The 26,985-nt window shown below is 39.0% G+C and overlaps 1 protein-coding gene across 9 annotated transcripts in view; it reads right to left on the bottom strand.

Moving 5' to 3' along the window:
• The window catches only part of rbfox1 (RNA binding fox-1 homolog 1), a 260,743-nt gene that overhangs the window by 27,949 nt on the left and 205,809 nt on the right, over nucleotides 1-26,985 (bottom strand). For 8 of the 9 annotated variants that reach the window (XM_035957306.2, XM_035957307.2, XM_055005193.1 and 5 more), the window contains 6 exons: nucleotides 20,705-20,851; nucleotides 20,474-20,527; nucleotides 18,622-18,714; nucleotides 11,960-12,020; nucleotides 8,799-8,852; nucleotides 6,039-6,171 (listed from right to left, as the gene is read on the bottom strand). In XM_035957306.2, coding sequence (XP_035813199.2) covers nucleotides 6,039-6,171; nucleotides 8,799-8,852; nucleotides 11,960-12,020; nucleotides 18,622-18,714; nucleotides 20,474-20,527; nucleotides 20,705-20,851 — 542 coding nt within the window. The remainder of the gene's footprint in view (nucleotides 1-6,038; nucleotides 6,172-8,798; nucleotides 8,853-11,959; nucleotides 12,021-18,621; nucleotides 18,715-20,473; nucleotides 20,528-20,704; nucleotides 20,852-26,985) is intronic. The other variant, XM_055005192.1, reaches the window with a different exon arrangement.

The following is a 26,985-nucleotide window of genomic DNA, read 5'->3' as shown; positions in this document are numbered from 1 at the left end:
ATTGTGCTTTTGTCACTTTGTTCCTTTTGTCATTACTTTCGACCCCTACTATCAACCTCACCTGCCACACACAACTAGGGTTATTTGGGCTTGCTGAATCTAAACATTACTTAAATAGAACCTGTCTGGCATTGTGAAGTAGCTAAAGGGTCTGAAAAAGTAGCACATGATGCTACGTTCTAAAGAGATTCAAAAACAGGTGTGAAACAAAGTCATTGAGGTTTATCAGTCTGGGAAGAGTTACAAAGCCATTGGTAAGGTTCTGGGACTCCACTCCACAAATGGAGATAACACAGAACACTGGTGAACCTTCTCAGGAGTGGCCATCCTATCAAAATTTCTCCAAGAACATGTCAGTATCTAATCCAGGAGGTCACAAACGAACCCAGACGAAGATCAGAAGAACTGCAGGCCTAACTAAGGTCTGTCTACTTGACTCCACAATAAGGAAGACATTGGGCGAAATTGGCATCCATGGCAGGGTTGCAAGGTGCAAACCACTATTGACCAAAAAGAACATGAAGGTTCGTCTGGCATTTACAAAAAAAAATATCTAGATGAGTGTCATGACTTTTGGGATAACATCCTGTGGACTGATGAGTCAAAGGTAGAACATTTTGGAAGGCATGGGTACCATTACATCTGCATTCCACAAGAAGAGCATCATACTAAAAGTGAAACATGGTGGTAGTGTGATGGTATGGGGCTGCTTTGCTTCCACAGCATGGGGACGACTTGTCATAATTGCTGGAGCCATGAATTCCGCTCTCTTTTAGAAAGTCCTTCTAGAGAATATCCACCCATCAGTTCCTGACCTCAAGCTCATGCACAAATGGGTTATGCAGCATGACAATGACCCAAAGCACACAAGCAAGTCCACCTCTGAATGGCTAAAAAAGAACAAAATGAAGGTTTTGGAGGAGCCAAGTCAAAGTCCAGACTTGTCCTCATCCAACTGAGATGATGTGGCAAGACCTGAAAAGTGCAGTTCATGCTAGAAAACCACCTAATGCGGCTGCAATCAGGCAAATATTTCTAAGTGACCCCCAAATTTTGAATGGTGTACATATATATATAGCGTACATTGTAATGAAGGTGATCTTTTTAAACTTAAAAAAGTGGAGGGCTGAAGTGAAGTGATAATCCAGCTGTCTTTGGGCTTAATTCAGATTTTCTGGTATCACATAGTTGCCTCACAGATTACCATGGCAACCTATCTGCATAGCTAACCTGCTTCAGAAGAAGAGGTCAAAACATCTGTCAGCAGCCTAACCTACCAATTAGATCACAAGAAAAGTTTAACTGCAATTTCTACAAGATGCAAACATGCAAAACATCCCAGAGTGTTTTCAGGGGATGAGGGAAAGCAACAGTAAAAGTATTTTTTGGTAAGAAGCAGACAAGGAGGTAGAACCATGAACAAAGTGCAAGATTTATTATTGTCAGGACTCGTGCACCCACCTCTGCTTAGCTGGTAGCTTTCTCCTCCTTTCCCATCTTCCGTCTGTGTGTGTGTGTGTGTGTGTGTGTGTGTGTGTGTGTGTGTGTGTGTGTGTGTGTGTGTGTGTGTTCTCAGAGCAGCACATTAATCAAGTGAGGACACCTGTGCTAGGGGCCGGCTCACCTGCCTTTTAATCATCCACTCTGCTCCATAAAATGTAGCTTAGACCGTCACTCGGCCCCAGATCGACTACAGTCACTTCTGCTCAGGCCACTTATTTTGTTTCCTTGTTTGGTGGTTTGCCAGTAGTAACTTCTCTTTGTACTGCCGGATTCCCAGCCTCTTCCTCCACTAATCCTCGGAAAATCGGATCGAATTCCGCTGCATTACGCTCTTCTGCCCCGTCATGATCTCCAGACATTTAGCACAAGCCACTAGATTCACCCACATGCCTCGATTCGCCGTTATGCCACTGGATTCCACCCACCACATACATGCCACTCACTGCCTCACAACAGACTCCTGCCTGCCCCTTCCCACCTTCCCAAACCCCTTCTGCCAGCTAAGTTTCTTCCTCACCTACAGTATATCTTCCATAGCTGCACATTATTTCACTTTGAAAATTTAATGGAGATAAAATTTCACTGAAGTTCATGAGCAGGATTACATCCCAGTCACTTCCCTTCCTGTCGTACATCTATACATAACACTCTGTCCTTCCCACTTGTTTGTTGTCGCTTCTCATGCCCCACCCTCCCTTGCTTTACTTCTGCCTCCTCCTCCTCACTCTTTTTCCTCGGGGGTTCGTCATCCCAGGAGCTGCTGGTGATCCCTGACTAAACCTTTCACCACCCCACAGCAGCTCATCTCAGTCATCACCAAAATAACACTAATTTTAATCCAATAAGCAATTGTGGAAATTACTAATTTCAATGTAAGGACACAACAGCTATTTTCACCAAGAGGACAACCGAGAAAACCAGGCCTCGCCTGAAGCAGCTTTGTGATGCCGGTGGCCAGAATCGGCACCTTTGGCTCAATGAAGCAGGTAACCCAAAGACAGCCAGACTAATCTGAATGACTGTATAGGGCTCAGTAGTTCTCAATGTAATGTATATTTACTAGTGGTGAGACGCAATTAAAAAAAAATCTCATTAATTAGAGGCTTTGTAATTAATTAATCGCGATTAGTCACAATATTTGACACAATAAGCAAAGTTTTTCAATTCAAATAAATTTTGGTTGAAGACTGAATCGATGAAAAGACATACGTCAATTTAAACAACAAAAATGTTTGTTTCATTTATATTTATCTGCATTTTTCATCTGTCTACTACATTCACAGATTACTGCAAACTCAAAGCGCAATTATAGCGATTCTATTCAACATTTGAAGACTTTTTGCCAACTCAAGCACTTTCATTCTTTTGAAAAGTGGTCTATTATGGGATGGCTACACTGTTTGCCTGTACCAGGACTGTCAAAGCTAACGTTAGCGATGATGCTCGCAGCAGTATGTTTTGCATCGAGGTAGTATCGTAGGCTTGAAATTCTGCGGTGATAAGTGAACTCTTTGTTGCACAATTTGCACACAACCAACGCTTTTATCCAAGCTGCCATCGGGAAGTTTTTTAAAAGAAAACTTTCCACCCAACAAGCCAAGCAATGCAGTCTCATCTTCCTTCACGCTTTAGCAAACGTTCTTGTGTGCTGACGACGACTGCATCTTGTGCATCAATTATTATAATCTTATTTAATTTGCATTTGTGTTTCTTCTTGGAAGAAGTAACTAGTAACTATAACGAATTATTTTTTAAAAGTAACGTGTCCACCACTGATTCAGACATAAAAGTGCTTCATGACTATTAGTGCTGAGATTCTAAAAGAATCCCTATCTGTGTTATAAAGGAGAGCTACAAACAATTACACATTCAGCTTCCAGGAGAACCAACAGGATGTGGATGTCAGGACCACATTACGATGACGTTCCATTTAACATGAGCCAGGCTACCGTTTTTACTCGATATTTAACTGCTTTCACAACGTTGGGCTATCCGTGATATCAATAACTTCTTAAATGTCACGGTGTCCCTAAGAGCCAGTTTTCTCATTAAAACGTACTTTGTGGGACTGCTACATGCTAGTATTGGCTTATTGATACTATATGTTGTCATGTCAGGTCCCCTTAAAGACACCGGGGAGCATTTTACGAACACACACACAGATACAAAGCAAACTCGGTTACCTGAGCTGTGTCACGGGGTTTATTTGGAATCGGCTCACCGCTAACCGAGACAGGCAGTTTTAATAAAAATACATCACGGTCCACATTAATAATTCACCATCCAACTGCCACCAGGGCAATTAAGTGGCGCGGCAGCATTAATGAAAGTAGAATCTCTAGCACATATCTCTTTGTCAGGGCTGTGCCTGAGATGTTCACCCAAACACCTATCTTCCGCTCCTTATGTGGCAGTTCATCTACTGCAAGAGACGCTCATAGTGACAGTGATGTTGGTGGGCGGTACTCATTCCTCCAACAGATAGCCTGTGTAAAACCACTGCCTTTGTCGAATGGAGGGTGTGTCGGAGGTTATTTCCATTTCATGAACAAAGAATATACTTCAGAAAGTTCTCTGCTTCACTAAAAAAAATACAGCATTCTTGCATTATTTTTCAACATGGCTTCCGTAAACTTCAACGGACCTAGCTACTTTTATTTTAATTTTCTTTTGTTAAATGTTGATGCTGATGATGCAGTACTTTCTCGTGAAAGGGAGTGATTTATCACTCTTCTGCTCTGACAGTCTGCTTTTAACATAAATACTGTCATGTATTAATTTCAGTTCATTCCATTTTGTCATTTTAGTAATCAGGTTTCAGCTACTGTCACTGAAACTCATCATGTCCTTTCAGCGGCTAAAATAACATCATCCCTCCCTTTATTAGTAGTGCTTTAATGTAAAATATGAGGGGTTCTATTGACCGTAAATGAACACTAATGGACATAAAATGCCAAAGTTAAAAGACATTAATGAAATAAATAAGTGGCTTAAAGCAAAATAGTGCCCCACGAACACCTTCCTAAAATAATGGCCAAAGTCATTTTTTGACCAAAGTTATTTTTTTGCCTAAATCTTCTCTTCATGGTGCTGGCCTCTGGTAAAATCGCCTAAATCCTTAGTTGAACAGATCATGCGATTCTACCCCTGTAGTATGATAACTTAGGCCAAGGTTCAATGTGGTGTGGTTTCCTCAAATACCTGAAAAAATGACTTAGGCCATTATTTTAAGTGGGTGCCAATATGCGATGATGAATTCATAAGTTTTTTTTTTGTTTTCCACTATTATTTGAGACTTCATTATTGTCTTTTAACTGCTTGTATTTGAGAATTTACCGTAAATCTCAAAGACAGTGAAAAAAAATCATAACTACAATGGTGTTTTGTATTCACAAATACATATCTACAATAAGACTTTTAAAGATTATTTTACAAGAAAATGTACAAAACTGCATTTATTTGCAAATAAAAATCAAATCAGCGCTCAACTTTTGACACAGCTCAGAGTCAACCTGTAATTTTGAACGGATAAGAACTTAGTTTCTCTGAAAATGACAAAACACAAACAGCTGCTCAATAGTCAAAGATTACCAGCAAAGTAAAATAAAAATAAATGATAACCTAGGAGTTTACTTTCATGATAGCTATCTACAATAATGCGATTGATTTGTATCATGTACCAAAAAGAACTATATGAGCCTCACTGGTCACTTTGAAGGGGTTCTCAGCTAGCAGAAAGTGTACCATCTGTTGGTAGGTACATTTTAAATTTTTGCAAAAACAGCTGAGTACAAAAGGGTTGCATTTTTTTTTGTTTTTGTTTTTTTTTTTAAACACTTTTTTGGAGTTATTTAATGGCATCCTCTTGTTGCGCCCTCTGATTCTGCCATGGCTTAACGGTGCTACAATGAAGAATGGAAACCTAAGATTGGATGGGAGAAAAAAATTCCAGCCTGCTCTCATCTTTAAATAGACTTCCATTCAGCCCCCCTAATGTCCATTTGCTTGCAGTCAAATAAATACCAAGAAAATAAGAGCAAATAAATAACAAGAACCAACTGAATAATGGCAAATCAGATCTCACTGCCGGCAAGACTCAGCCCTGCTTGGCGAGTCTCCAGGCGTTCAGCCACAGAGGGTCTACAAGAGCAGATGCTGAGGCTGCAAAGATGGTTTTTTATTTTCTTTTTTCTGGCAACCGAATAAACTCCAAATCCGGAAGTCAACACGCAGTGGAGAACCTGCCATTCCACCATTAAACACCATCTTACTCAATGACACCCACCGCAGTACGAGGCCAAATTGCCATTTTGCATGCGTTTGTGCAAAGGCACGTATCTTGGAGCATGTCTGTAGGTTGGTTCAGCATGCTTTGGAAGTGGGAGGAGTGTGTTACTGCTGAGGGGCGTGGCATTGCACCTCTCCACTGATGCAATAAGCTCTCTGAGATTCATGACTTGCCACTGGATAAGGAAAAGAGAAAAGACCAAAGACAAAGAAAGGACGGCAAGCTGAGGAAAAGAAAGAATGTTCACCCTCCATATGCTGGGATGTGTGGAGGCGGAGCAGCCGCCCTGAATGTGTTGTACACGGTCCGTCCTCGACCTCGTAGGTGGGCTCCTCTGTACGCCGCTGCTGCACTGGCTGCTGGGTAGGGAAAACCTGGTACTGGAGACAGAGAACAGTAAACAATTCAGACCTTTCCAATGTATCAAAATCTCTGCAATATTCTGCTTGGGGCTGGTTATTTAAGTAGCATTCAGCCCATCACATAGCTCAAAGAGGTCTATACCAGTAGCTGCTATTTGCATTTGAATCGTAAAGAGGATGTGTAAAGTCTTCTTCCATTTCCAGTTGTTTTGGAAAATGTGTGTCAAGAAAAGACAAAGAAAGAATAAAGAGAGAGTGGCAGTGGAGTGGAGTGCAGTGGTATTATTATTAACTTATCATTAATCTTAATGGGGGACGACTGACACAAAGCTTAATTTGAGAGCTGAGGTGAGTGAAGGTTGAGAAGGAGATCAAGGTGCCATTTCCAACCCTAATTATACATCTCTTCAAAAAGGGTATCTAATAAAATGCTAATAGAAACAGTGAATCATTCATTGACCTGATGAAAAATGGAAGGTTTGAGCCAAAGGATAAGACTTTTTCAAAGAGAGACAAGGAGAGGAGTGAGGCTGGTAATTGTTCCTATTCATCTTTTGTCACCTTGATTTTAGGACCGAGTGGCATGGCGACCCTTACAGTCACACTGGTGACTCTTCCCAGTACTAATTCTCTTTGCTGTTGGTATAACTTAAAAGAAAATAGCCATGTATGATTGTAAAGCAAATCTGAAGTTTCAAAAAGTTACAAAAACAAATATATATGTGAATTTGGCGTGTTTACGTTGTTAGAAGGTGCACATTCCAGTTAGAAACTGATAAATTCTGTCAGATTAATGGCAAGGAGTGCATGCGTGAAAGAGGCTTAATTTGGGCACTACATGCTACTTTTCACACGTCACCTCCCATGAACAGCCCTCCGTAGTTTCTCTACAGTCAATAGTTCCCTAACTTTGAGCAGAAATTCATTTCAAATGATTAACATTACTGTCTGTCTTCAGCAACCATCATGATGCCCCTCTTAGTTTTACTTTGTCAGAAAATACTAGAACGTGACCCAGGCTGTAACAGCAACTCACTGTGTGTTTCTATGGAGGAACATTAGCGTCAAATTATTTGTCACCATAATGCAACTCTGTCAAAGACGACATGTTTTGACATCTGAGAAAGGCGTCTCTGGTTTTTATTTTGGTTCATATGAGTCCTGACTCCATGGCAAAGAAAATAATGGAGTAGAGAAAATGTGATTTAACGTTAAAGGGCATCAGAGGGCTGCAGAACTAATGTTTTGCCAGTGACTTCACCTATAATCTACCTATAACTTGCAGCAACAAGAAGTACAAGACAAGATGTATTTCCTAACTCATTTACAGACTGACTCATCTTTTAAGGCTATAAAAATTCCCAGAGGTTTACTGCTTTGTTGCATGTTTTTGTACTTGAAAATTCCTCTCTGTTGTAAAGTTAAACAAATACTAAAGGACAAAGTATTGTAGAACAGTAAAATGTTCTGCCTGTAATTCATATCTTTGTTATTGTAAGCATTAAGGGACCAAAAAAGAAGTTACTTTATTCATTTTATATTTTCTAAATAAATCGGCCGATTTATCGGTTATCTCAATTTTTTTCTGTCAAATATCGGAATTGGCATCAGTCTCAAAAAATCCATATCGGTCGGACCCTACTACCAATATTCTTCTTAGCTTCAAGGCACATTGGTACTTCTAGATTTCTCCACTCAGAGAAGTAGTGCATTTTCAGTTACTGGTTTTATAAGAAGCCTGCAAAAAAGATCTGACTATTTTTTTTCCAATTGTGTTGAGAGTTAAAACACAAATTTGCTACAGTAATTTGGTGTACTGTCTTGTGAATCTTAATCTCCTCTGCTATCTCAACCAAACAAATTAAGCACAAGAACAGGCTTCAGCTTTTATCCTGAACGGCTGCAATCACAGCCTAATAAAAACGTAATAGCACAAATTATCAATACAAAGGAGGCCAAAAAAAACATGCCCACTTTATGCACATGCACCCATACACACACAAAACACACACACACATGCATAACCCAGAGGCATTTTAGGTACTTAAAAGGTGAGACAAAGGTAAATCAATACAAAGCCATTTTGTAATTAAAAGAATATGGGGGTGAATTAGGCAAACGACTGAAAAAATGAAAATATTGATTTTAATTTACAAAATATGTTTCATATCTTTTATGTCCTTGCTGAAATTGACAATTGAATTTTCTTTCTCTCGTCCTTCATTTTCCTTCACTTCTCCTCTCCTCTGCCACACTCTTTTTTTTCCGTCTTTGTTCTTATCGCAACATCCAGGTATTTTTTCACCTTAATGACCACGGTTAATGACAGGGTGTGGGGGTTGGGGGAGGTGAAAGCGAACACGGCCAAGATTGAAGATGGCTTTAGGGGCAGAATGCGTGTTTAGTTTGCAACAGAGACGGCAGTCTGTTGTTGCTGTTTGTGCGACTCAGCATAGTTCTGGGGCTATAAACAGACTTTGCTTGTTTGCATGTTGCTTGTGTGAAAGGAAAGCAGAGGAGGGAGAGGTGACGAGGGTTAAAATGAAGGGAGGGGTCCGGAGGGAGAAAATAAAGATGTTGGAGAAACTGAAGGGAGATAGAAACAAAAGAGAAGAATAAGAATGGATAAGGCCGTGTTGTCCCACCTGCATAGAATTCTGGGCTATAGACAGCGCTGACCACTGGATTTAACTTCCAGCCTGAAAGAAATCAGATAACAAGACAAAGAGGAAGAAAATGAGACAGAATAGGTTGCAGAATTTCATTGCTGTTAGTAGCCTAACTGGGATTTTATTCAGATATTTAGGACACATTTAACTCCTATGATGTAATAACCTAATCCTGTTCATACACAGGTAAATTTCAGTGGCTAACATGTCTATCCCAGATGACAGGTTGTCCGTCAGTCGCAAGGGCCACAGAGAGAGACAGACAACCAATCACATTTACACCTACGGACAATATGGAATCACAAATAAACCAGTGAGAACCCACACAGGCACAGAGAACACACAAACTCCACACAGAAAGACCCCAGAAACGTAGGAACTTCTAAGTGTGAGGCCACAGTACTAACCACCAGTAGGCAGAAATATGGAGGATTAACAATTGAAAATTGACATCCTTTCATTCATCCTTCCATTCATTTTTCTTCTCTGAGAGTATATGCTTCACACATGCAGAGACAGTTAAGTCCATTTTTATTTTCACCAAGGATCTGGAAAAATCTCCCTTCGCAGTCTAGATTCTCTAAAGCCTGAAACAGAGCCAGAAGAAGGGGAAGAAGTCTAGATTCCTTTCAGTTTACTTGAAATACAACATGCTAAAAGGTCAGGTTTTTGCGCATGGTTGCCAAAAAACACTGCCTACCTAAATGCTTTAACCGTACACACCGTTTAGCCACAACATTATGATCACTGACAGGTGAAGTGAATAACATCAATCATCTTGTCATAATGCAACGTTCTGTTGAGAAACCTTGAGTCCTGACATTGATGTGGATCTTTGACATGTACCACATGTGCCAAAAAAAAAAAGGCAAATAACACAACAACAAGGATGACAACATTTTTTTCCATGTAAGTTCTGTTTCAGTGACCTGTAGTAACTTTGGAATTACACACTGCAGCTCCAGATTAGGCTTCTTCCTCCACCCAAAGCATCTCCAACAGATTTATCAGTTAGAGCTGCTCTACTGTCATTATTAAGAATCTCCTTACATTCAGCAATTTCATGTGTTAGGCTGTGATGTTATTTGACATTACTGGTTGTTGGAAAACAGAGACAAACTACGAACATGCAGGCAGCAGCCAACATTTATCAAAAGGTAAGCTAACACCATTTCCAACACAACTACTCTGACATTATCAATGATCTGGCTGTAAAATTAATGTTATTTTTAGTCATGTTGCTGTCAGACGGAATGAGTCAGTTCTAGGATTAATGATGGCGCTCCATCTGAAGCATCCTGTAGATGTTCACTACAGAAATGCTGTTGGACAACTGTATTAATATTTATCATCTCTTCCTAAGCTAAACCCAGACAGTCAACTGCATTTGGTGAAAAAGTGAGTAAATCCTCTTCTAAAAGATGTTGCTGCTCTGTAGAGCAGAGATGAAAGGGATGGCAACAATCTGTGGCCTAAGAATAGCTAAGACATCAAAATAATAATGAAAAAAATAGGATAAAATGTCACTGAGAGAAAAACTACCATCAAATGTTTCTAAAACTAGCAATCTAAAAACAAAAAAAAATTGCCTTAAACTCATTAAAAATCGGGTACCAAAATGACCACAACTTAGCAGATTTTCTGGCTTCAGAACTAAAAAGTGCTCATTTAAACTGCTAAAAGCAGTATAAAGCATAAATAATTGCAAGATCATTAATTAAATACAGTGTGAAGCTGCACTTCTTTATTTCACTGAAACCACTTTGCTTGCAAATATCTCCTCAAAACCATTTATTAAAGAAAAACACATTATTTGAAGTTTTATTGTATTCTAAATATACTTTATGCACAGCTAAATTTTTCTGCTTACTATAAACATTAGCTCCTTGGGGGAAAAAAAGGTTAATCCCTGCTTGACATGGCTTTTTTTTTTCTTTACAACAATCAAAAGACAAAGACCCTTTTAAATCAAATTGCATATTATGAAAGATAAGTTAGTGCACCACTTTGGCTGCAGTGGCAGTCATGACAGTAGATGGTGGTCTTTCAGCTTTGCACATCTGGACACAGGGAATTTTCTTCATTCTTCTTTACAAAACAGCTCCTTCAGGCTGAATGAGGATGAACAGTCTTTTTGAAGTCCAGTCACCAACTTTTAGATAAATCTAGAGTGTACAAGTCTTGTTACTGTAACATTTGCAGCTGTGTCACTCTCGTTCCATTTCTTAGTCACAGATTTAACCGGACTCGAAGAGATGTACATCTTATATTGTTACCTTACCTTGTGACTAAAGCTTTTCAGCCACTGTTTTTGCTCGTCAACATGGTGGAGATTTTGCACCGACACTGACTCACCAAAACGTGGGACTTTATACGTATATACTATATACAGTGGGTTGCAAAAGTATTCACACAACTTCATTTGTACTAATAAAGGTACACCGATCAGCCACAACATTATGACCATTGATAGGTGAAGTGAGTAACATTGATCAAATTGGTACTATGTGGTGTTCTGCTGGAAAACCTTCGATTTTGGCATCCATGTTGATGAGACTTAGACACCCAAATAAACATTGTCCCACAACAAGCACACTCTTTCATGCAAATGGCAATCCTAAATGTCATTGGCCTCCACCACATCGTAAGAACATCAAACAATCAGGAACATCTTGAGGAACCTGAAAATCGCCCAAGATGTTGAGTTGACCTCCAAGCTTCCTAGACCAAGGGTCAGCAGGATGCAATGGAATGAGTTTGATTCACGGAGGCCCCACTGTACAACCCAGAGTACCCAAAGGATCCACTGCCAACGTCCTGATGTCAGACCCCATAGGAGACCTTGAGAGGTTCTCTTGTCCATGCCCAATAGTTCAGAGCATTTGGACCACATAAAGGGGACCAATACAATATTAGACAGATGGACATAATGTTATGCCTGATCAGTGTACGTAATAATTAGAACCACCTTGAATATACATAAATGACCTCCATTTAACTCACTATATGACTTATAGAATCAGTTGCCTGCATCAGTGACCACCATAGTCTTGTTCTGCTTATCTGTTCTAAGACAATTACACATTAAAACTTCCAAAGAAGATGTATTCACACTGTAAACACCAACTTAGCCTTACCATTTGCATATGGGTTGACAGTCTTCTTATTTGTCATTACTCGGGCTGTTGCATTGTTGACCTACAGCAGGTAAAGAGATAGCTCCATGAGTTAAGATACTTATACGTCAATATAAAGTGCTGTACTTGTTAGACTAATTCTGCATGCATGGTCTCCTAAGTTGTAAACAAATAAAGCAGTACACTGTATCATGGCAAACACCCATATCATTTCTGTGTTTTCGAAATTGCATTCAGAAACACTTAAAAAACACATCCAAAAGAAATCATTTGACTTTCTCATTTGCATATATACTATCTTATGATGTTTTCCAGCATGCTCTCCCTAATTAAGTGACATTTCAGTAACATACAGACAACAGTAAAGAAACAACAGATGCACTGTCAAAAATGGTGTTTTGTAAATGTATAGATGCATGCGGTGAATAGGAGAAGGAGGAGAAAAAACAGACAAAGAAAATGACATTGGGAGAAGGGAAGAAGAGAATATGTTGGGAGCATTATGCAACATTCAGTCAACCTTAAAAATGTGAGAAGAACTGTTGTGACGAAAGCAATACAAAGCATTCACACTCAGACAACAGCCTCTCTAATTCATTGCAAGAATAACTATTAAGATCAAAAAACAACCGAAAAGAAAAATAGATGTACTGAAATAAATCAACCAAGTCAATCAATAACCAATCAAATCATTCCAAATTCAAACAACAGCTAACAGGATAAATTAAAATAAGGGTGCATTGTCTTCCAAAGTAAAATAAAACAAATTAATAAAAGGGTTTCAACAATCTCAGATAGATGTGCAAACGAATTCATATCTCAGTCAGTATCGTTCGCACACGCAGCTTCAGGAGAACACTTAGTAAATGGACACGCACGCCGACACGCAAGAAAATATGTATGTCAATATACAGCATCAACTCAACCACAATTCAAAAAGAAATGTCACGTGAGTTTTAGCGTTGCAAACGTTCCAAAGAGAGAGGAAGAGAGAGAGAGGAAATGCTGGCAGAATGGCTTGCTCGCCCACACTTACCATTCCCAAACCTTTTGGCCCCGCCCACTTGTTTGTGTACTGTTACCGCTGTAACTGTGTTGGATGGGGCCCTAAACAAGCTACCGTTGGAAGGATGGTGGGGGAGGGGGGATGAGAAAGGAATAAGCAGCATCTTACTCAGGTAGCCAAGAAAACTTTGTAATCATTCCACTGCACAAACTCTCTCTTTCAGCTCTCTCCATACAAGCAGTTAGCTGATTTCTTAAAGCATAACTCCGACCATTTTGTTCAGACCAGCTGTCTTCATCCGTCATAGTCAGAGTGACTGATTTGGAGATAACTACTGAGATAAGTACATATTGGCTGAGCTCTTCCAGAATCAGTGTATGGCAGCCACAGCATTTTTCTGCAATACATAGTTTGATGGATCTGCAATGACACAAAAACATGCAAATGTGGTACAGTCATATTTGTCTTATAAAGTTTGGATGGCTACCTGTTTTTTAAATGATGACATCTGAGCTCAGGCCATTACATTTACACCAGTAAACCCTCTTGTTATCTTGAGTCTACTCATATAATGACTGAATTTCTGTGCAAAAAAAAAAAAAAAAAGTAGGCAGAGATGGCGGATGTCAACAAACACAATGAGTCACGAACTAAAGTAAGGCAGCATTAACACCAACTTAAGCCTACTGAAAAAACACAACCTTCTCACTTATCTGAGTAAGGCCAGGCTCATAGCAGCAGTGTCAATGCAGATATGTCAGTTAAGTTGAACTGGGCTCGTTTTTTACTGGCCTGCAAGGAAATATCATCTTCCGTCGGTGCTGTGGTGGCCAAAGAGAATCGTTTCTCATTTTTGTCTCAGTGATACTTGAGGCAACATGGCACCATGGAATACGAGTCCTGGTGGTAAAGAAAGGGCAGACTATAGTAGACTGAATATGAATTGTTAACACGAGGACGGATTTACAAGGTTTTTGGTTGTTGATTCACCTCTAATCCAAGTGGCTTCCTTATTTCTATCTGATTAATGGGGATTCCCAAGTATTTATTCTCAGCCCCAAATGACATGACTCATGGCCCATTAACGACCAGAAGCTCATATGACTCATAATGTGAAAAGTGGTGAAACTGTCTGGGGAAGGCTTGCAGAACTATGTTACAAGTACCAAATAACTGGGGTTGTACATCCCCTTTCCTTTTTTGAGAAAACTGTCCCACTTTAACAGAGATGGCTTCCTTTACCCCTCTCTAAAAACATCCGTCTTCACTGTCCAGAATGTGTGCATTGCTGGTTCTCAAAGGAGTTGCCCTTTCATTTTGATTCTGATGGACTGCTAAGTCTTGTCCTGAGGAGTTGGCTCACCTGTATTGCGCCATGAACTTGTAGAGCAGTTATGCACTCCTCATTGCATTGGACTGCAGCTTTCTCAATATCAGTGACCAACCGCTCATGTAAACTAGGCCTCACTCAACAGTGACTGCATTGGGTTATTAAAACCTGAAGATTTAAACTCAAATTAGCCCACACCTCATTAGGTATGGCACCATTAAGAGAGATTGTTAACCTTAACTGTCTCTACATGTCTCTTAGTATATCAATCATTTCATCATCTTCATTTAATTTCCATGCCACTACTGTATTATGATGACAGTATTAATAAAAATAATTTTAGGCCCTATTTGTTAGACGCCTTAAGAGAAAAATACTCAACGTCAAACTCAAAAGGACACATTTATGTTATAGTAACCCTTTCCCTGAACTGGAGAAACAATCTTTTTACTGAAGTATGGAGTTTGATTAAACCCCTAAAAGTCCCGTCTCTGTGTATCAAAATTACATACACCTTAAAATGGCTTGGATATAACCACTGCCTGCTTTAGCATGTGTGGCTCTATCAAACCCTCTTTTTTCTACCCACTCATCCACTGCTCACTGGAGATCAAACACACCAGCTACCCCATGACTCTGCCCTAGCACTGTAAAATTACTCTCGGCTACACAATGGCAAATTTTAATATTGGAGTAATTGGAGTAATAATCAATTCTAAAGAAGGGGAATACAAAAAGCCCCACCCTGAAAGCTGACATGACTGGATTCTTACGATGGAATTGTGGCTGTCTGAATCTATATTTTTGAGACTGTCATTGGTACACTGCAGTTTTCAAACTGAATCTTTGTTCAATTAGCACGATTAAAATGAATCAAATGCAAATAGGTTTAATAGTCTACTTACTTCTTTGCTTAATTCACAAATGGATAACTGCTTCTTACTTTCATTATCAGTTATTCGCATTTGGATTATTATTTCAGAATTATACATTTTTGAACAAAAATCAAAATGACTCATTATTCCTATTTTCTTTTTCTTTGTTATGTGATAGTGCTTGGACTGTAGCAACAGTATCTGTAGAGTCTATAGCCACCTACAAAGTCACAAACCACATTTATTATACAGCAGATTTGATCATGCAATAATTCATCAGCTAATCTTTATGTTAGCTCCTTGCATTTTTCAAATGATGTTGTAGCTTTCATTCAATTAATTTATTCATTCAAGCCATTTTTTTTTCAAAATTTTGGTGCTAATTGCTCAAAGAACTGCAAAGCATTACACAGACCTTATCATAAAGACATTTACTACTAGTGGAAAACATATAGACAGCTTTCATATTCCTTTGGTTGTGACAAAAAGTAAACGGGAGGATGCTACCCATCGCTGCTCGCAGTGTTTAAGTGTTTGTGCAGCAGTTGTGCTGATGTGATCAATCATGTCACGTTTGCGATGCTTACAGAGAGCCACATTGTCTCTATCTAAAATACTCCTCCTCTTCAGATATTCACAGGCACTTTTATTTTGGCTACAGCTTCTTCTCTGGGAGAAGTGATGTTTTGAGCAGGTACAGCCATTTTTGTGATTGTTGCAACACAATGACCCCATTACATTGTCTAAGTCGCTCCAGTCTTATCACAGTCACTGACTGCTGTTTAATGTTAATCTCTTAATGTTTTCTCAAGAACTTCCTATCCAAATAACTTCTCTGGTCTTCAGCTATACAGTCCCCAAGTCTGAAGTCGACTGGATGAATGGTTTAATAACGGATAGGCAGATGCACACACATACAGAAGTTCCTCAGTTTATTAGTGAGATGAGCTGTAAGTGACATGGTGTGTTGAGTTTGTTAAGTTTCTGTACTGTAAACTGCAAAGGGAGAGGTGTTGTACATTTGGAGGTGCCATAGCTTGGAAGTTAAGGAAAGCTTAAAAGGATCCGTGATATTCCTTATTTCTGCAGAATATGGTAGGAGTAGAAGACTGAAGTTTTGAAGTCAGTTTATAGCTCAGTTTAGTTTTTGGTTCATCAGTGCTTCTATATACACTGAGGGATCACTGTCAGTAAACTGTGGCAGAGGTAAAAGAGAATTTATGAGTTCTGCACTTGAAACAGCAAGAATGTAAAGGTTGATATGGCTTTGCATAATTACAAAAGGGTCAACTGCACCAAAGTCATCTGTCTGAAAATGGCTGGAGGCCAGGATGGTGGCAAGGGAAATGTGTCAACATGGGGATTGTGTGTTTCTTGCAAACACTGATGTTTCTGTATTAAAGATGTCAGGGTTATTCAGACATAAAAACAGAGAGAAGGGGGAAGGAAGCAGGCACAAGAGAGAAATAAAATATAGTCTCTGTATGGTTTTGCTTTGCTGTTGGTGGCTTTAAAATGGCTGATGATGATGCAGTGGTCTTAGAGAGTCTTCAGTTCAGGAACTGGCACTGTTGTGGGGCATAAAAATCTTGTGAAATGTGAGGATAAAAGTCTCAAAGCTGTGTAACATCGAATCCTCAATAAATAAAGATGAGCGGTATACTTTTGCATTTTCAAAGAGATGATGAGGTTGGATGATTGTAAGGTGGTTCATCTGAGGATGACCTTCTGCAGCAAGGATTACTAGTAAGAACAGTGTATAAAACCACTGGCTCCTATGGTAGTAGGGTATGTGGTATGACTTGCAGGGACTGTTGACTACAACATTGTGATAATTTTGTCATTTATTAGCTATATTAATATGGTTGGAGTTAATACTTCAAGTAAAGGAGGTCAAGTGTTGTAGGGTGTGATGCAATTCCCAGATGAAACACAAGATCAGCTGATGAATTGATGTTGCATTTTTAAATGCACATACAATGCCAAACTGTTATAGAAGAATGAGAGCTAAGCCTGGAAGAAAAGCTTATTTACCAAGAAATTTAAATCACATGCCTCAACCAGGGTGATCAGGTTTTGTTAATGACCAAAAGAATGAGATTCCTTTGCAGCATGGCAGCTCAAGGAAGACCCGCTACTTCCTCTTATCAAAAGACGTTACTTAAGGCAGTTTGAGATTCTGATCAGGATTTCTCCTGGCTTTCCTTTCTTAATGCTTAGGTATACCGTGGAGGTTTACCTGGAAGAAACCCCTAGGAAGACAGAACAGAAGATGGATGGATGGATGGATGGATGGATGGATGGATGGATGGATGGATGGATGGATGGATGGATGGATGGATGGATGGATGAGACTAGCTGTGAGGCCAGTAGATAATAGCTCTTGTGCGTAGACATTGTCTCTTACTGAAGATGAGCAATAGAAAATTGCAGATTCAACGCCAAAGATGTGAGCGAAAACCAGCAGTGGTCCATAAAAACCTTTAGGTTTAATGATTATTTCAAGCCCCATCCTGTGATTATTGCACAGTTCCATTTCCGACAAACCATCAGAAACCTGCACAATTATAAAATGCAGCTCAATGAGTAAATTCTGTATGGTCTAGATTTGATTATGCACTGTGTAGTTTCTGCAAAATGATCAACAGTTGGAATGCTGATGATATGAGCCTTAGTGCATGTAGGCTGGGAAAAGCTACTTTAACCAGTCATGATTTGAATTATTACTATTACATAACATAACATAAGTTATTATGTGTATACTTGGGTCAAAAATAGACAGAGTTATGCTTCAAGGCTGGTGGTGACTAGCTATTGTTCCTCTGAGCGGACACAAGACACTAGAATAGCACTCAGGTAATGTCATGCTACTAAATCGGTTTAGATGGGAACCTTGCATTTCGCTCTCCAGATGTCTTCAAATTCTTAAGTACTTCCTCTGTCCATGGATAGGGGAAAAGCTCCTTTCTTCATTAAACATATAATAACATCTTTGCTTTTGAACATTTATGATCAAAATCCACAGTCATCTGTTTAAGCACATATTTTCATCTACAATGACTGGGTAGAATGAATTTTCACTTTTAAACCTTTGGTGAGGTCAATTTCCTTGACAGTACAAAATCAAGTAAAACAGGAAAAAAGAACAATAAAGTAAACAAACAAAAAATAAAACAGGCAAAGTCTCTCGCATACAATAATGTTGAAGGACTAGTTTTATGTCGACATTTATTTAGGTTTAAATTAATGAAACTGCACAGGGAAAAGGGAAATGGTGAGGCTTGGATGATTTGACAGCTTGATGTATTGAGAAAGATGGCCAGGTGACTGCCAAATGCTCACAGACACAAACACACCCACACAAAGAAACAAACACACACATAGATATACAAAGAGGAACAGGAGAACAGAGAGAAGAAAGAAGTCGGAAGAAGAATCTGAAAACGTGCACCTCTATTTTACGGCCTTCTACCACGGTGCCATGTAATTTCTCTCTTGCCCTGTCAGCATCCACACTATGCTCGAACGTTACGAACCCGAAACCCTGCGTGCAGTGTGGAAAGAAGCAAAAACAACATGCACATTATTTGGCACATATTAAGCTCAACATTATAGAGAACAATGGATTTTTAACAACATAGTAAATGGCACTATTTTCTGCATCTACTTTAATAGTCTGGATGTGAACCAAAAATCTAAAACTATAAAACTACTGAATGATTTCAATTTTAGCCCTTCACCTTTTTCCTCCAAATTATTACCTGCGCTGTCTCAGTAAATTGAGGCCTCAAGGGTTTATAACATGATAAATGATTGCTTATATACAAAGGGTTGATGACTATTTCATACAATGCAGTTTGATATAAATCATTTACTGCAATGACCCCATATTGAAAGGTGGTAAATAAATTTTAAATCCAAAGTCATCTAACCATCCATCCATCCATCATCTACACAACACTTATTCCTCATTAGGGTCATGGGTTAGGTGTGAGGCGACAGTGCTAACCACTGAGGCACTGTGCAGCTCAAAATCTGAAGTCATAGTAGAGCATATTAAAAATACTTCAACAGTAAGAAACATGATGTAGGATTATCTGGAAGTAACAAACATCCACCAAAGTAAGATGATAGAAACAGCAAATAATCTTATTGCAAAAATCCCAAAGGACCAGACTTTAAAAAAAACAAAAAACATTCAGGTCTGAATAATCAAGCTCAGTACAAAAGAAGGAGGTTGTTCTAAGGAGGACATTTAATCTAACAGTATTGATCAGCAATGGCTTCCTGATTGGTTAATGAAATGGAGACATTCTTAATTAACTTTGAATGGCAATCTACAACAATTTAATCAATATCAAAATCATATTGTCCCTTGTTAATGTGGTTTATCATTGAGTATAATATTGACTGGGCATATCTTGTTGCACTGAAGCTCTGAATTTATTTTTAAAATTTATCCTAATCAATTAAATACATTCTTTTTAATGCATTCTTGTTTGTATATGTGTCCTTATGGGTGTGTGAAAGTCACCAACCATGGCCTAATTGCTGTTCCAATTCCAAATCTACACTGAGTCAGGTATTCAAATGACTTAAAGGTCGCTTTGAGACCTGACGCTTAAGGGTTAGACCTGGTTAAGTGCAAGGTACAAGAATGCTTCTTTAACCGTAGTTTTTGTTCACCACATGTAATTTAGCACTTTTTTTAGGTGATACTTCACCATTTACATTAGAAGTATGTGGTCAAAAGTAAATGAAATTGAAATAAGGCCTTTCACAGAGGTTGGGGCCTGCAAGAAGAGGTTGGCTGATTATTTAAGGAGTTGACACTAATATGAATTGTAGCAATGCACTCTAAAATGTAATTCAGGGGATCTATTCCCACCACTTTAATGCATGAGTGCAAGATAAAATTAAAGTTTACTGACTTAGATAAACCTTTTAAGTTGCACTTTTTTTTGATGAGTTGTGTTGACATGAACAGAATTTCATTAAAAGTTGTCATAACTCAGAAAGACAGATGCTAACTGTTGTGTTAATATTTGCTTCAGCCTATTTTAGATTACAGCACAGTCTTTAGATTTATTATAAATGTAGATTGCAGGGTTAATAAAAGCTAAAGTTATGGTAAAATGTAATAACCTGGGGCCCCAAAGTTTAGGCCACAGACAGTTCAGAAGCAGAATCATGTATGCTGACTGATCCATCTGTACCTGAGAAGTTACTGCAACAGCAAATGAATGAATATTCTGAATGATATGTTTATATTCACACTTAAATAAAACAGAAACATCATGTACCTTAGAACCGCGCTCGTTGAAGATGATTTCCACATCTAAGATTTTGCCAAATTGCTGTAAGGAAACATGAAAAGGTAATGCTGAATGATTTTTATATATTCTGTTTTTAGCAGTTAAAAGAGAATTCAAACATTCAAACTGTTTCATATTTTTTTTGTGAAGTCAGATGAATGATAAAAAAAAATTACTTGGCTCATCTCAGAGTAGCATAACAGATATTGCTGTACTTACGCCAAACATTTGCCTGAGGTCTGGGTCTCTGAACCTGAAGGGGATGTTGGAGACGTGAAGTCTCTTGGGTTGGGTCTTGCTGTCTGTGCTTTCGGGTACAGTCTGTGTTGGCGTCTGACTGTCTGCCTGCGCAGCATCATCTGTCTGCTGGAAAATATAGATTGAAGGACATAAATGAAAGATAAAGCCCTCGCAGCAGGTTCTTGACATTCTCTTACAAGACTGAGAAGTTTGCCTGACAACAACAGTCTCTCTATATTTTCTGTATCCCGAACATTAGTTAGGATATCATCACTTGTGTGAGAACCTTATTTTTGTTAGTGATTTAGGAATTTGCCTAAATTCATGCTCAGTGTTGGTCTACTTCACCGTATACCTCAATATGTGGACTCAATCAGTAATTGAACACACCACTGTTATTAAAAACAGTAAGACACAGACCACAGCATTTACTGGCAAAAGCTTCTGATTCATTCAGTGACAAAGGTGATCAGTACAGTCAGTTTAGTCTTAAGATTTGCTGGCAAAGTTTCATTTGAACATGTACTGAATACCTCCGATAATAACACAGCTAAACAAAGTCCATGTAGAGCTTTAAACTGCCACCCAGGGACTCCTGCGTTAAGTACTTGTTCAAAAGATTTATTTAGACACATTAGAGGACTGACAGATATGATGCTGGGTCCGCATGGAGGTCAGTGCAGGGCCCCTAAGTTATGATTTTACTTTATTATGCGATGATCGGCGTGCATAAATCCTTCCTTCCTTCCTTCCTTCCTTCCTTCCTTCCTTCCTTCCTTCCTTCCTTCCTTCCTTCCTTCCTTCCTTCCCTCCTTCCTTCCCTGCAACATTACTCAAAAACAGACTAATGGATTTGGATGAAATTTTCAGGGGAGGTCAGACATGACACAAGGACCACCTCATTAGATTTTGGCAGTGATGCAGCTTATAGTCTGGATCCACGGATTTGTTAAGGATTTCCCATTGAGATAGCAGCACGGCGTCACTGTAACTATGACAACAAATGAACGCTGCCTGCTGACAATCACGATTATGATCCTGCTACAAATCCACTGCTGCTGAATTATTGAAAATTATACAACAATTAATTAAATTGTGGGGGTGTTTCTTTCTTTCTTCTGATCTTATTTTCAAAAGCCATTAAAAAAATGCAACAATAATTACTGATGTTGACCGAATGAAACATTTTATCTTGATCATTTTTTCAGCTTTGTCACCCAGCCCTTTGGTCTAGCTCCAACTTATCAAATGACTGAGGTCTAAACACATTCACTGATAAAATGATAGAGATTTTCTTAAACTCTCCAGAAAAAGCCTACAAGTTCAACTTGAATTAGGATTATTTTACAAAATCACCATTCTCAAAGTCAAAAATGAACTTTCGTGCTCACTGACCATTTGTGTTGATTGTAATGCTCAACCAAGATGCAGATACTGCTACTACAAAACTAAACTGTCCACAAATCTTTTACCCACCAGTAGGATCAAGCCAAATTTGAACTTGTACTAGAAGAAATAATACAATGCATTAGAAAGATTTCTATGAAACATACTGCATACAAAGCTCCCTAGATGATGGAGTACTTTGATTTTCATTATGATTAGTTCTGCAGCTTCACACTCACGATCAACTTACCATAACAATGAAAGCATTTTCTGAGTTTGTAACTTATGTGTTAAGTCACTTTATAATGTAATTTGCTCCCAGCCTGTATTTCTTATTATTCTTTCCCTTATTTGACAAAAAAAAAATCAGGCAACTCTGTCATCAAGACCCCCAAGGTGGGGCAAATCTGTTACATGGGCTTTTCTTCCTCTCTAAACTATGAGGCACTGTCAGTTGGCTGTGGGCTAGCACTGTGCACAGAGTTCAAATTAATTCATCCTACCGCCATGGGCAACAGACATCTAGGTATAGCTTACCACCTCATCCAGGATTCATAGAACCATACATACATAACTCTCATTCTACATTGTAATTTAAAAAGAGGGGATATTTGAATGCAAGCCCTGGATTTGAATGTGACTTCTTAATATGTGATAGGGCATGTTCGAACAAAGATGGGAGGTTAAGTTTCTCTTTAATGTCAGGTCAGTTCTCACACAGACTGTATAAGTCGCAATTTTTCATGAACACAGTATCAGAGCTCAGGCCAGGGATCCACACAGCACACGTAGGGGGAAGTTATAAACAGTATACTGGGCAAAAAAGGAGTTTGAACTGGAATGAGTTAAATTATGCAAACATACGGACATAATACATGCTAATGCATACATCTACAGAGTAGCAGCGGCAGTCAGTGTTTGTCCTTGAGCTCTCAGTGTGAGTGAGATCGATAGCTGTTAAACACAAGAGAGGACTCCACAGTCTGCTGTCACATCGTAAGTGTGTCTGTTACAATAACTGTTGGGAGTGTGTCGTTGCTGGCTTTTGAGCTAATTTATTTATGAACAAGTCCCGTTCATAAAGCAATCGAACATCGCCTGAGCTGGAGGTGTTGGTTATTCAGAGCAAAGTGTGGGGTATAAACGTGACATTATTTTCAAGGGTTTCTTGTGGTCATGTTTTCATAGTTCTTAAGTTGGACAATAGATGTTCTGAGCGTGTAACTATACCCGCATTTAACACGAAAGTGATGATTTTTAAAAGAGAAGCAATCTTTCTGTTTCCTCCCTTCTCTTTCTTTTACTCATAACAGTTCCAGGCTCCAAGCCAGCTAAAAATACAGCCTGTGCGTGGATATGTTTGTGTGGGTGTGTGAGCTTTAAAAGAAACAGCATAAGGCCAGCAGACTGCAAGTTTTCCACGCATTACCTATGTATATACCAGCACATACGGAAAGGAGTGGACACACACACAGCAGCAACTGCAATCTGAGTAGAGCTCGTTGGCTGCGGCCACATCTGCCTACCCTTGCAGTGGAGAAACAAAACAAACAGTGAGACTAAGCATCTCATCTCATCCCTTTTGGAAACCATACGTCGGAATTCTGTTCCTACGGTGTGACCATAAGTCGATTTTTCCATAAGTCGGAACTTTGGTGAAAATGTAAACAAAGCCGTTACATGCATCAAGATATCGATCAGTTTACATATTTGTACAACTACAGTAATGAAAACAGTCATTAGCTCACACTGAAACACAACACAGTAGGAAAATAGCGACAAAAAACAAAGCTGTCTTATAGCGACACGTGACTACTGTACATACAGTATTCATCCGCTCCACTCGCCAACTAGCTCCACTGAACCACAGTTCTGACGTAACGACAAAACAGTGTAAGTCGAGGACGTCGTAAACCGAGGACCTCTTGTACAGGGATATCCTGGAGAACAACGTGATGCAGTCCGCAAGAGAACTGCAACTTAGGAGAAGATTTTTTTACCGTTAAGACAATGACACGAAGCACACAGCCAAAGCTACACAGAAATGACAAGAAGGTGAATGTTCTGGAGAGCTCTGACAGTCAGAGTCTAGACTTAAATCTAACTGAGAATTTAAAGCTGGATTTGAAAACGGCCGTTCACTCATGATTATCATGCAAGATGACAGAGCTTGAACAGTTTTGCAAGGAAGAATGGGGTAAAATTGCGATTATTAAGAACTACCAACACAGTCTCAATGCGGTGCCAAAGCTGCATCTACTAAATACTTACTTGAAGGGGGTAAATACTTCCTACAAAGTGCTTGTCAAAAAGTCTAATTATATTACCCATAAGTCAATGATGAAAAGCAATAAAACAGGAAAATATCCAAGAGAGTTGAATACTTTTTATCAGCACTGTATTGTGACAACTTTGTCCTGGTGTATGACATACTGGGAAACACCTCTGTCCCATGTGGATGTCAAACAAGTATGCTATTAGTGTCACTTAAGTACCTTCTGGCTTTGCTACTTCGATGGTATTTTGTGTGGAAAACTAGGACTGGGAGTTCAACAACTGAAGCACACAGGAATGAGAGAAATATGGAGCTGCAGATACAAAAAGACACTCAGAGTACATGTGGCTGATGAGACACAGAGAAAAGAGAAAAATAAAACAGTGACAGGGAGGTTTGATGATGCGGAGGAAAGGGGTGCAGCAGCAGAGAAATGATGAGACTTCCAGATGTACAGTATGCCGTCTTGTCGCTGCCAGCTTACTTTCTTTCTCTCACTCTTTCCTCTGGTAGAGTCATTTGGGGGCTGCAGCAAATAAATCATCACACAGCACTCTCAGCACTCCGTGCACAAGCGAGAGACGCATTCCTGATAAACCAGATCATGAAAGTTTTGAAAGATTAAAGCTGGAAAATCACATTTCTAGCTCTGCAGCACATTATCGAGGATGGACTACCTGCTGTAACTGCTGAGACACTCACAACCCATATAGAAACATATATATATATATATATATATATATATATATATATATATATATATATATATATATATATATATATATATATATATATATATATATATAGCCACTGTGAATTGGCTTAACAACTTGATAACCAGCTTTGTTTGACTACTTATTAATGTGACAGCGCTTGTTAAGGCTGGGTTATGCTTTCTGCACAAACATAACGTGCAGAAATGAGACGCTTGGAAATCTGCTCGAGAGAACGTGTGACTTTATACTCCATGCGGCATCTACGCCTGCAGGGGGCGGTGTATCGCAAACACATGTCTACCTAGTCTACTCTAGTACTAAGCTAGAGTAGAAGAAGTTTGCTATCGTTTACACCACTTACAACATGGCATTTTACCAAATAGTTGCATTTCAACAGTTAGTTGAAGGGCGTGGCTGCTAAAATTACATAATTCATCCGTTCTGAGCTGCACGGACCTCGTGGACGCATCAAGCATAGAACAAGCTTCAGGTTTACTGAAGCCAAATAAAGAAAAGATATCCTGGGTATGATAAATACATTATAATACATGCCTCGGATCATCTAAGCCACGTTTGTGGTTTATTTGCAGGCAAAACCTCTTGACTTCAGAGCATAACTGTGCATATGCAACTGTTGTACAGTTGAAATTGGAGGAAGTAGCGAGTCTGCAACAAACATTACTTAATACCTTTTTCTATTTTCTAATGAGGTTGACAAACCTGGAGGTTTGCTATAAGCCTATATAAACATGTGACTGTGTTTTTAGACTGATAATTTTGTCACAGTTTAATATGGTTCCTAGTTCTATGACTCAGTTAAACTTCAACTCAGTAAGTTTTAGTTTATTCTGGTCTCAGCATTTCACACAGACTGTGTGGAAAATGTTACGAACCTCCTTGCAGTTTTGTGTTTCTGCAAAGCATATTAGTGAACATTTTAACAGGTTGCTGTCCTCAGTCGGACACACATTAAGCATGAGAGCCTTCTTGTTTGACAGACCTATATGAAAGAATTTTTGCTGTTGATTTGGTCATAAAACATCATTATCCTTAAAGATCTCTTGTGTTTCGGCTGTCACACTACAATCTACTCATGTTATTTACGCTTTTTGAATGCCTGCGCAAGTATTTACCTTCCTTTTGTTAGAGGGATATGATAATCGGATTAATATTTGCTATGCAAAGACATAGACTGCAGAAAAGTGATTATTTTTTGCAGTTACACTATTATAATCAAAGAGCTTAATCTGTTATTCAGATAAATATTCCATGTGTGAATTAAGTTTGAAAGGACAACAAAGAAAGAAAAGGAAAACCAAGCATTTCTGCAGTGCTGAGGGGTTATTCCTTTGTAAAATAACTCCTATCTTTATGACATTTAAGGCCAATGATGTCATAAATATTTATGAAAATGAGCCCAGTTATAAACCCAGAGAACAAATGACTAGTGGGATTTCTGTTGCCTGTAAAGCTGCATTTATATATGCAGCATTCTAAATTGCATGAATTCTAGTAGAACACTCGCTCAAAAATGGCCCCAGAGATCACTGGTAATTGTCTGTGGGGAGCTGGGGTGTTAGAGTGATGATCAGATAACACTCAGAAAAACACTGTAGGATCTGTTCTCTAGGCATACCATATAGCCAAACAAAAACACAAATTTGGAGTGGATTCATGGACTCCACGGTGCAAAGTACATGAGGGCTTAAGGCTGTTGACTTTAAAATCATCAATGCAGACTTGGTATCGTTATCATGTGGCCTTTCTATGAGTCTGCATATCTACAGATCTTCCTGATGGACATTCCCATAGTTTATTGTGAAATTGGTGCCATGTAAATCTGGTTGTCCTGCCCCCACAAAGTGTACACAAGCCAAAGTATA

Source organism: Amphiprion ocellaris, chromosome 19 (assembly GCF_022539595.1).
Source record: "Amphiprion ocellaris isolate individual 3 ecotype Okinawa chromosome 19, ASM2253959v1, whole genome shotgun sequence".
Lineage (NCBI taxonomy): Eukaryota > Metazoa > Chordata > Actinopteri > Pomacentridae > Amphiprion > Amphiprion ocellaris.
This window is presented reverse-complemented; position numbering and strand designations above follow the sequence as displayed.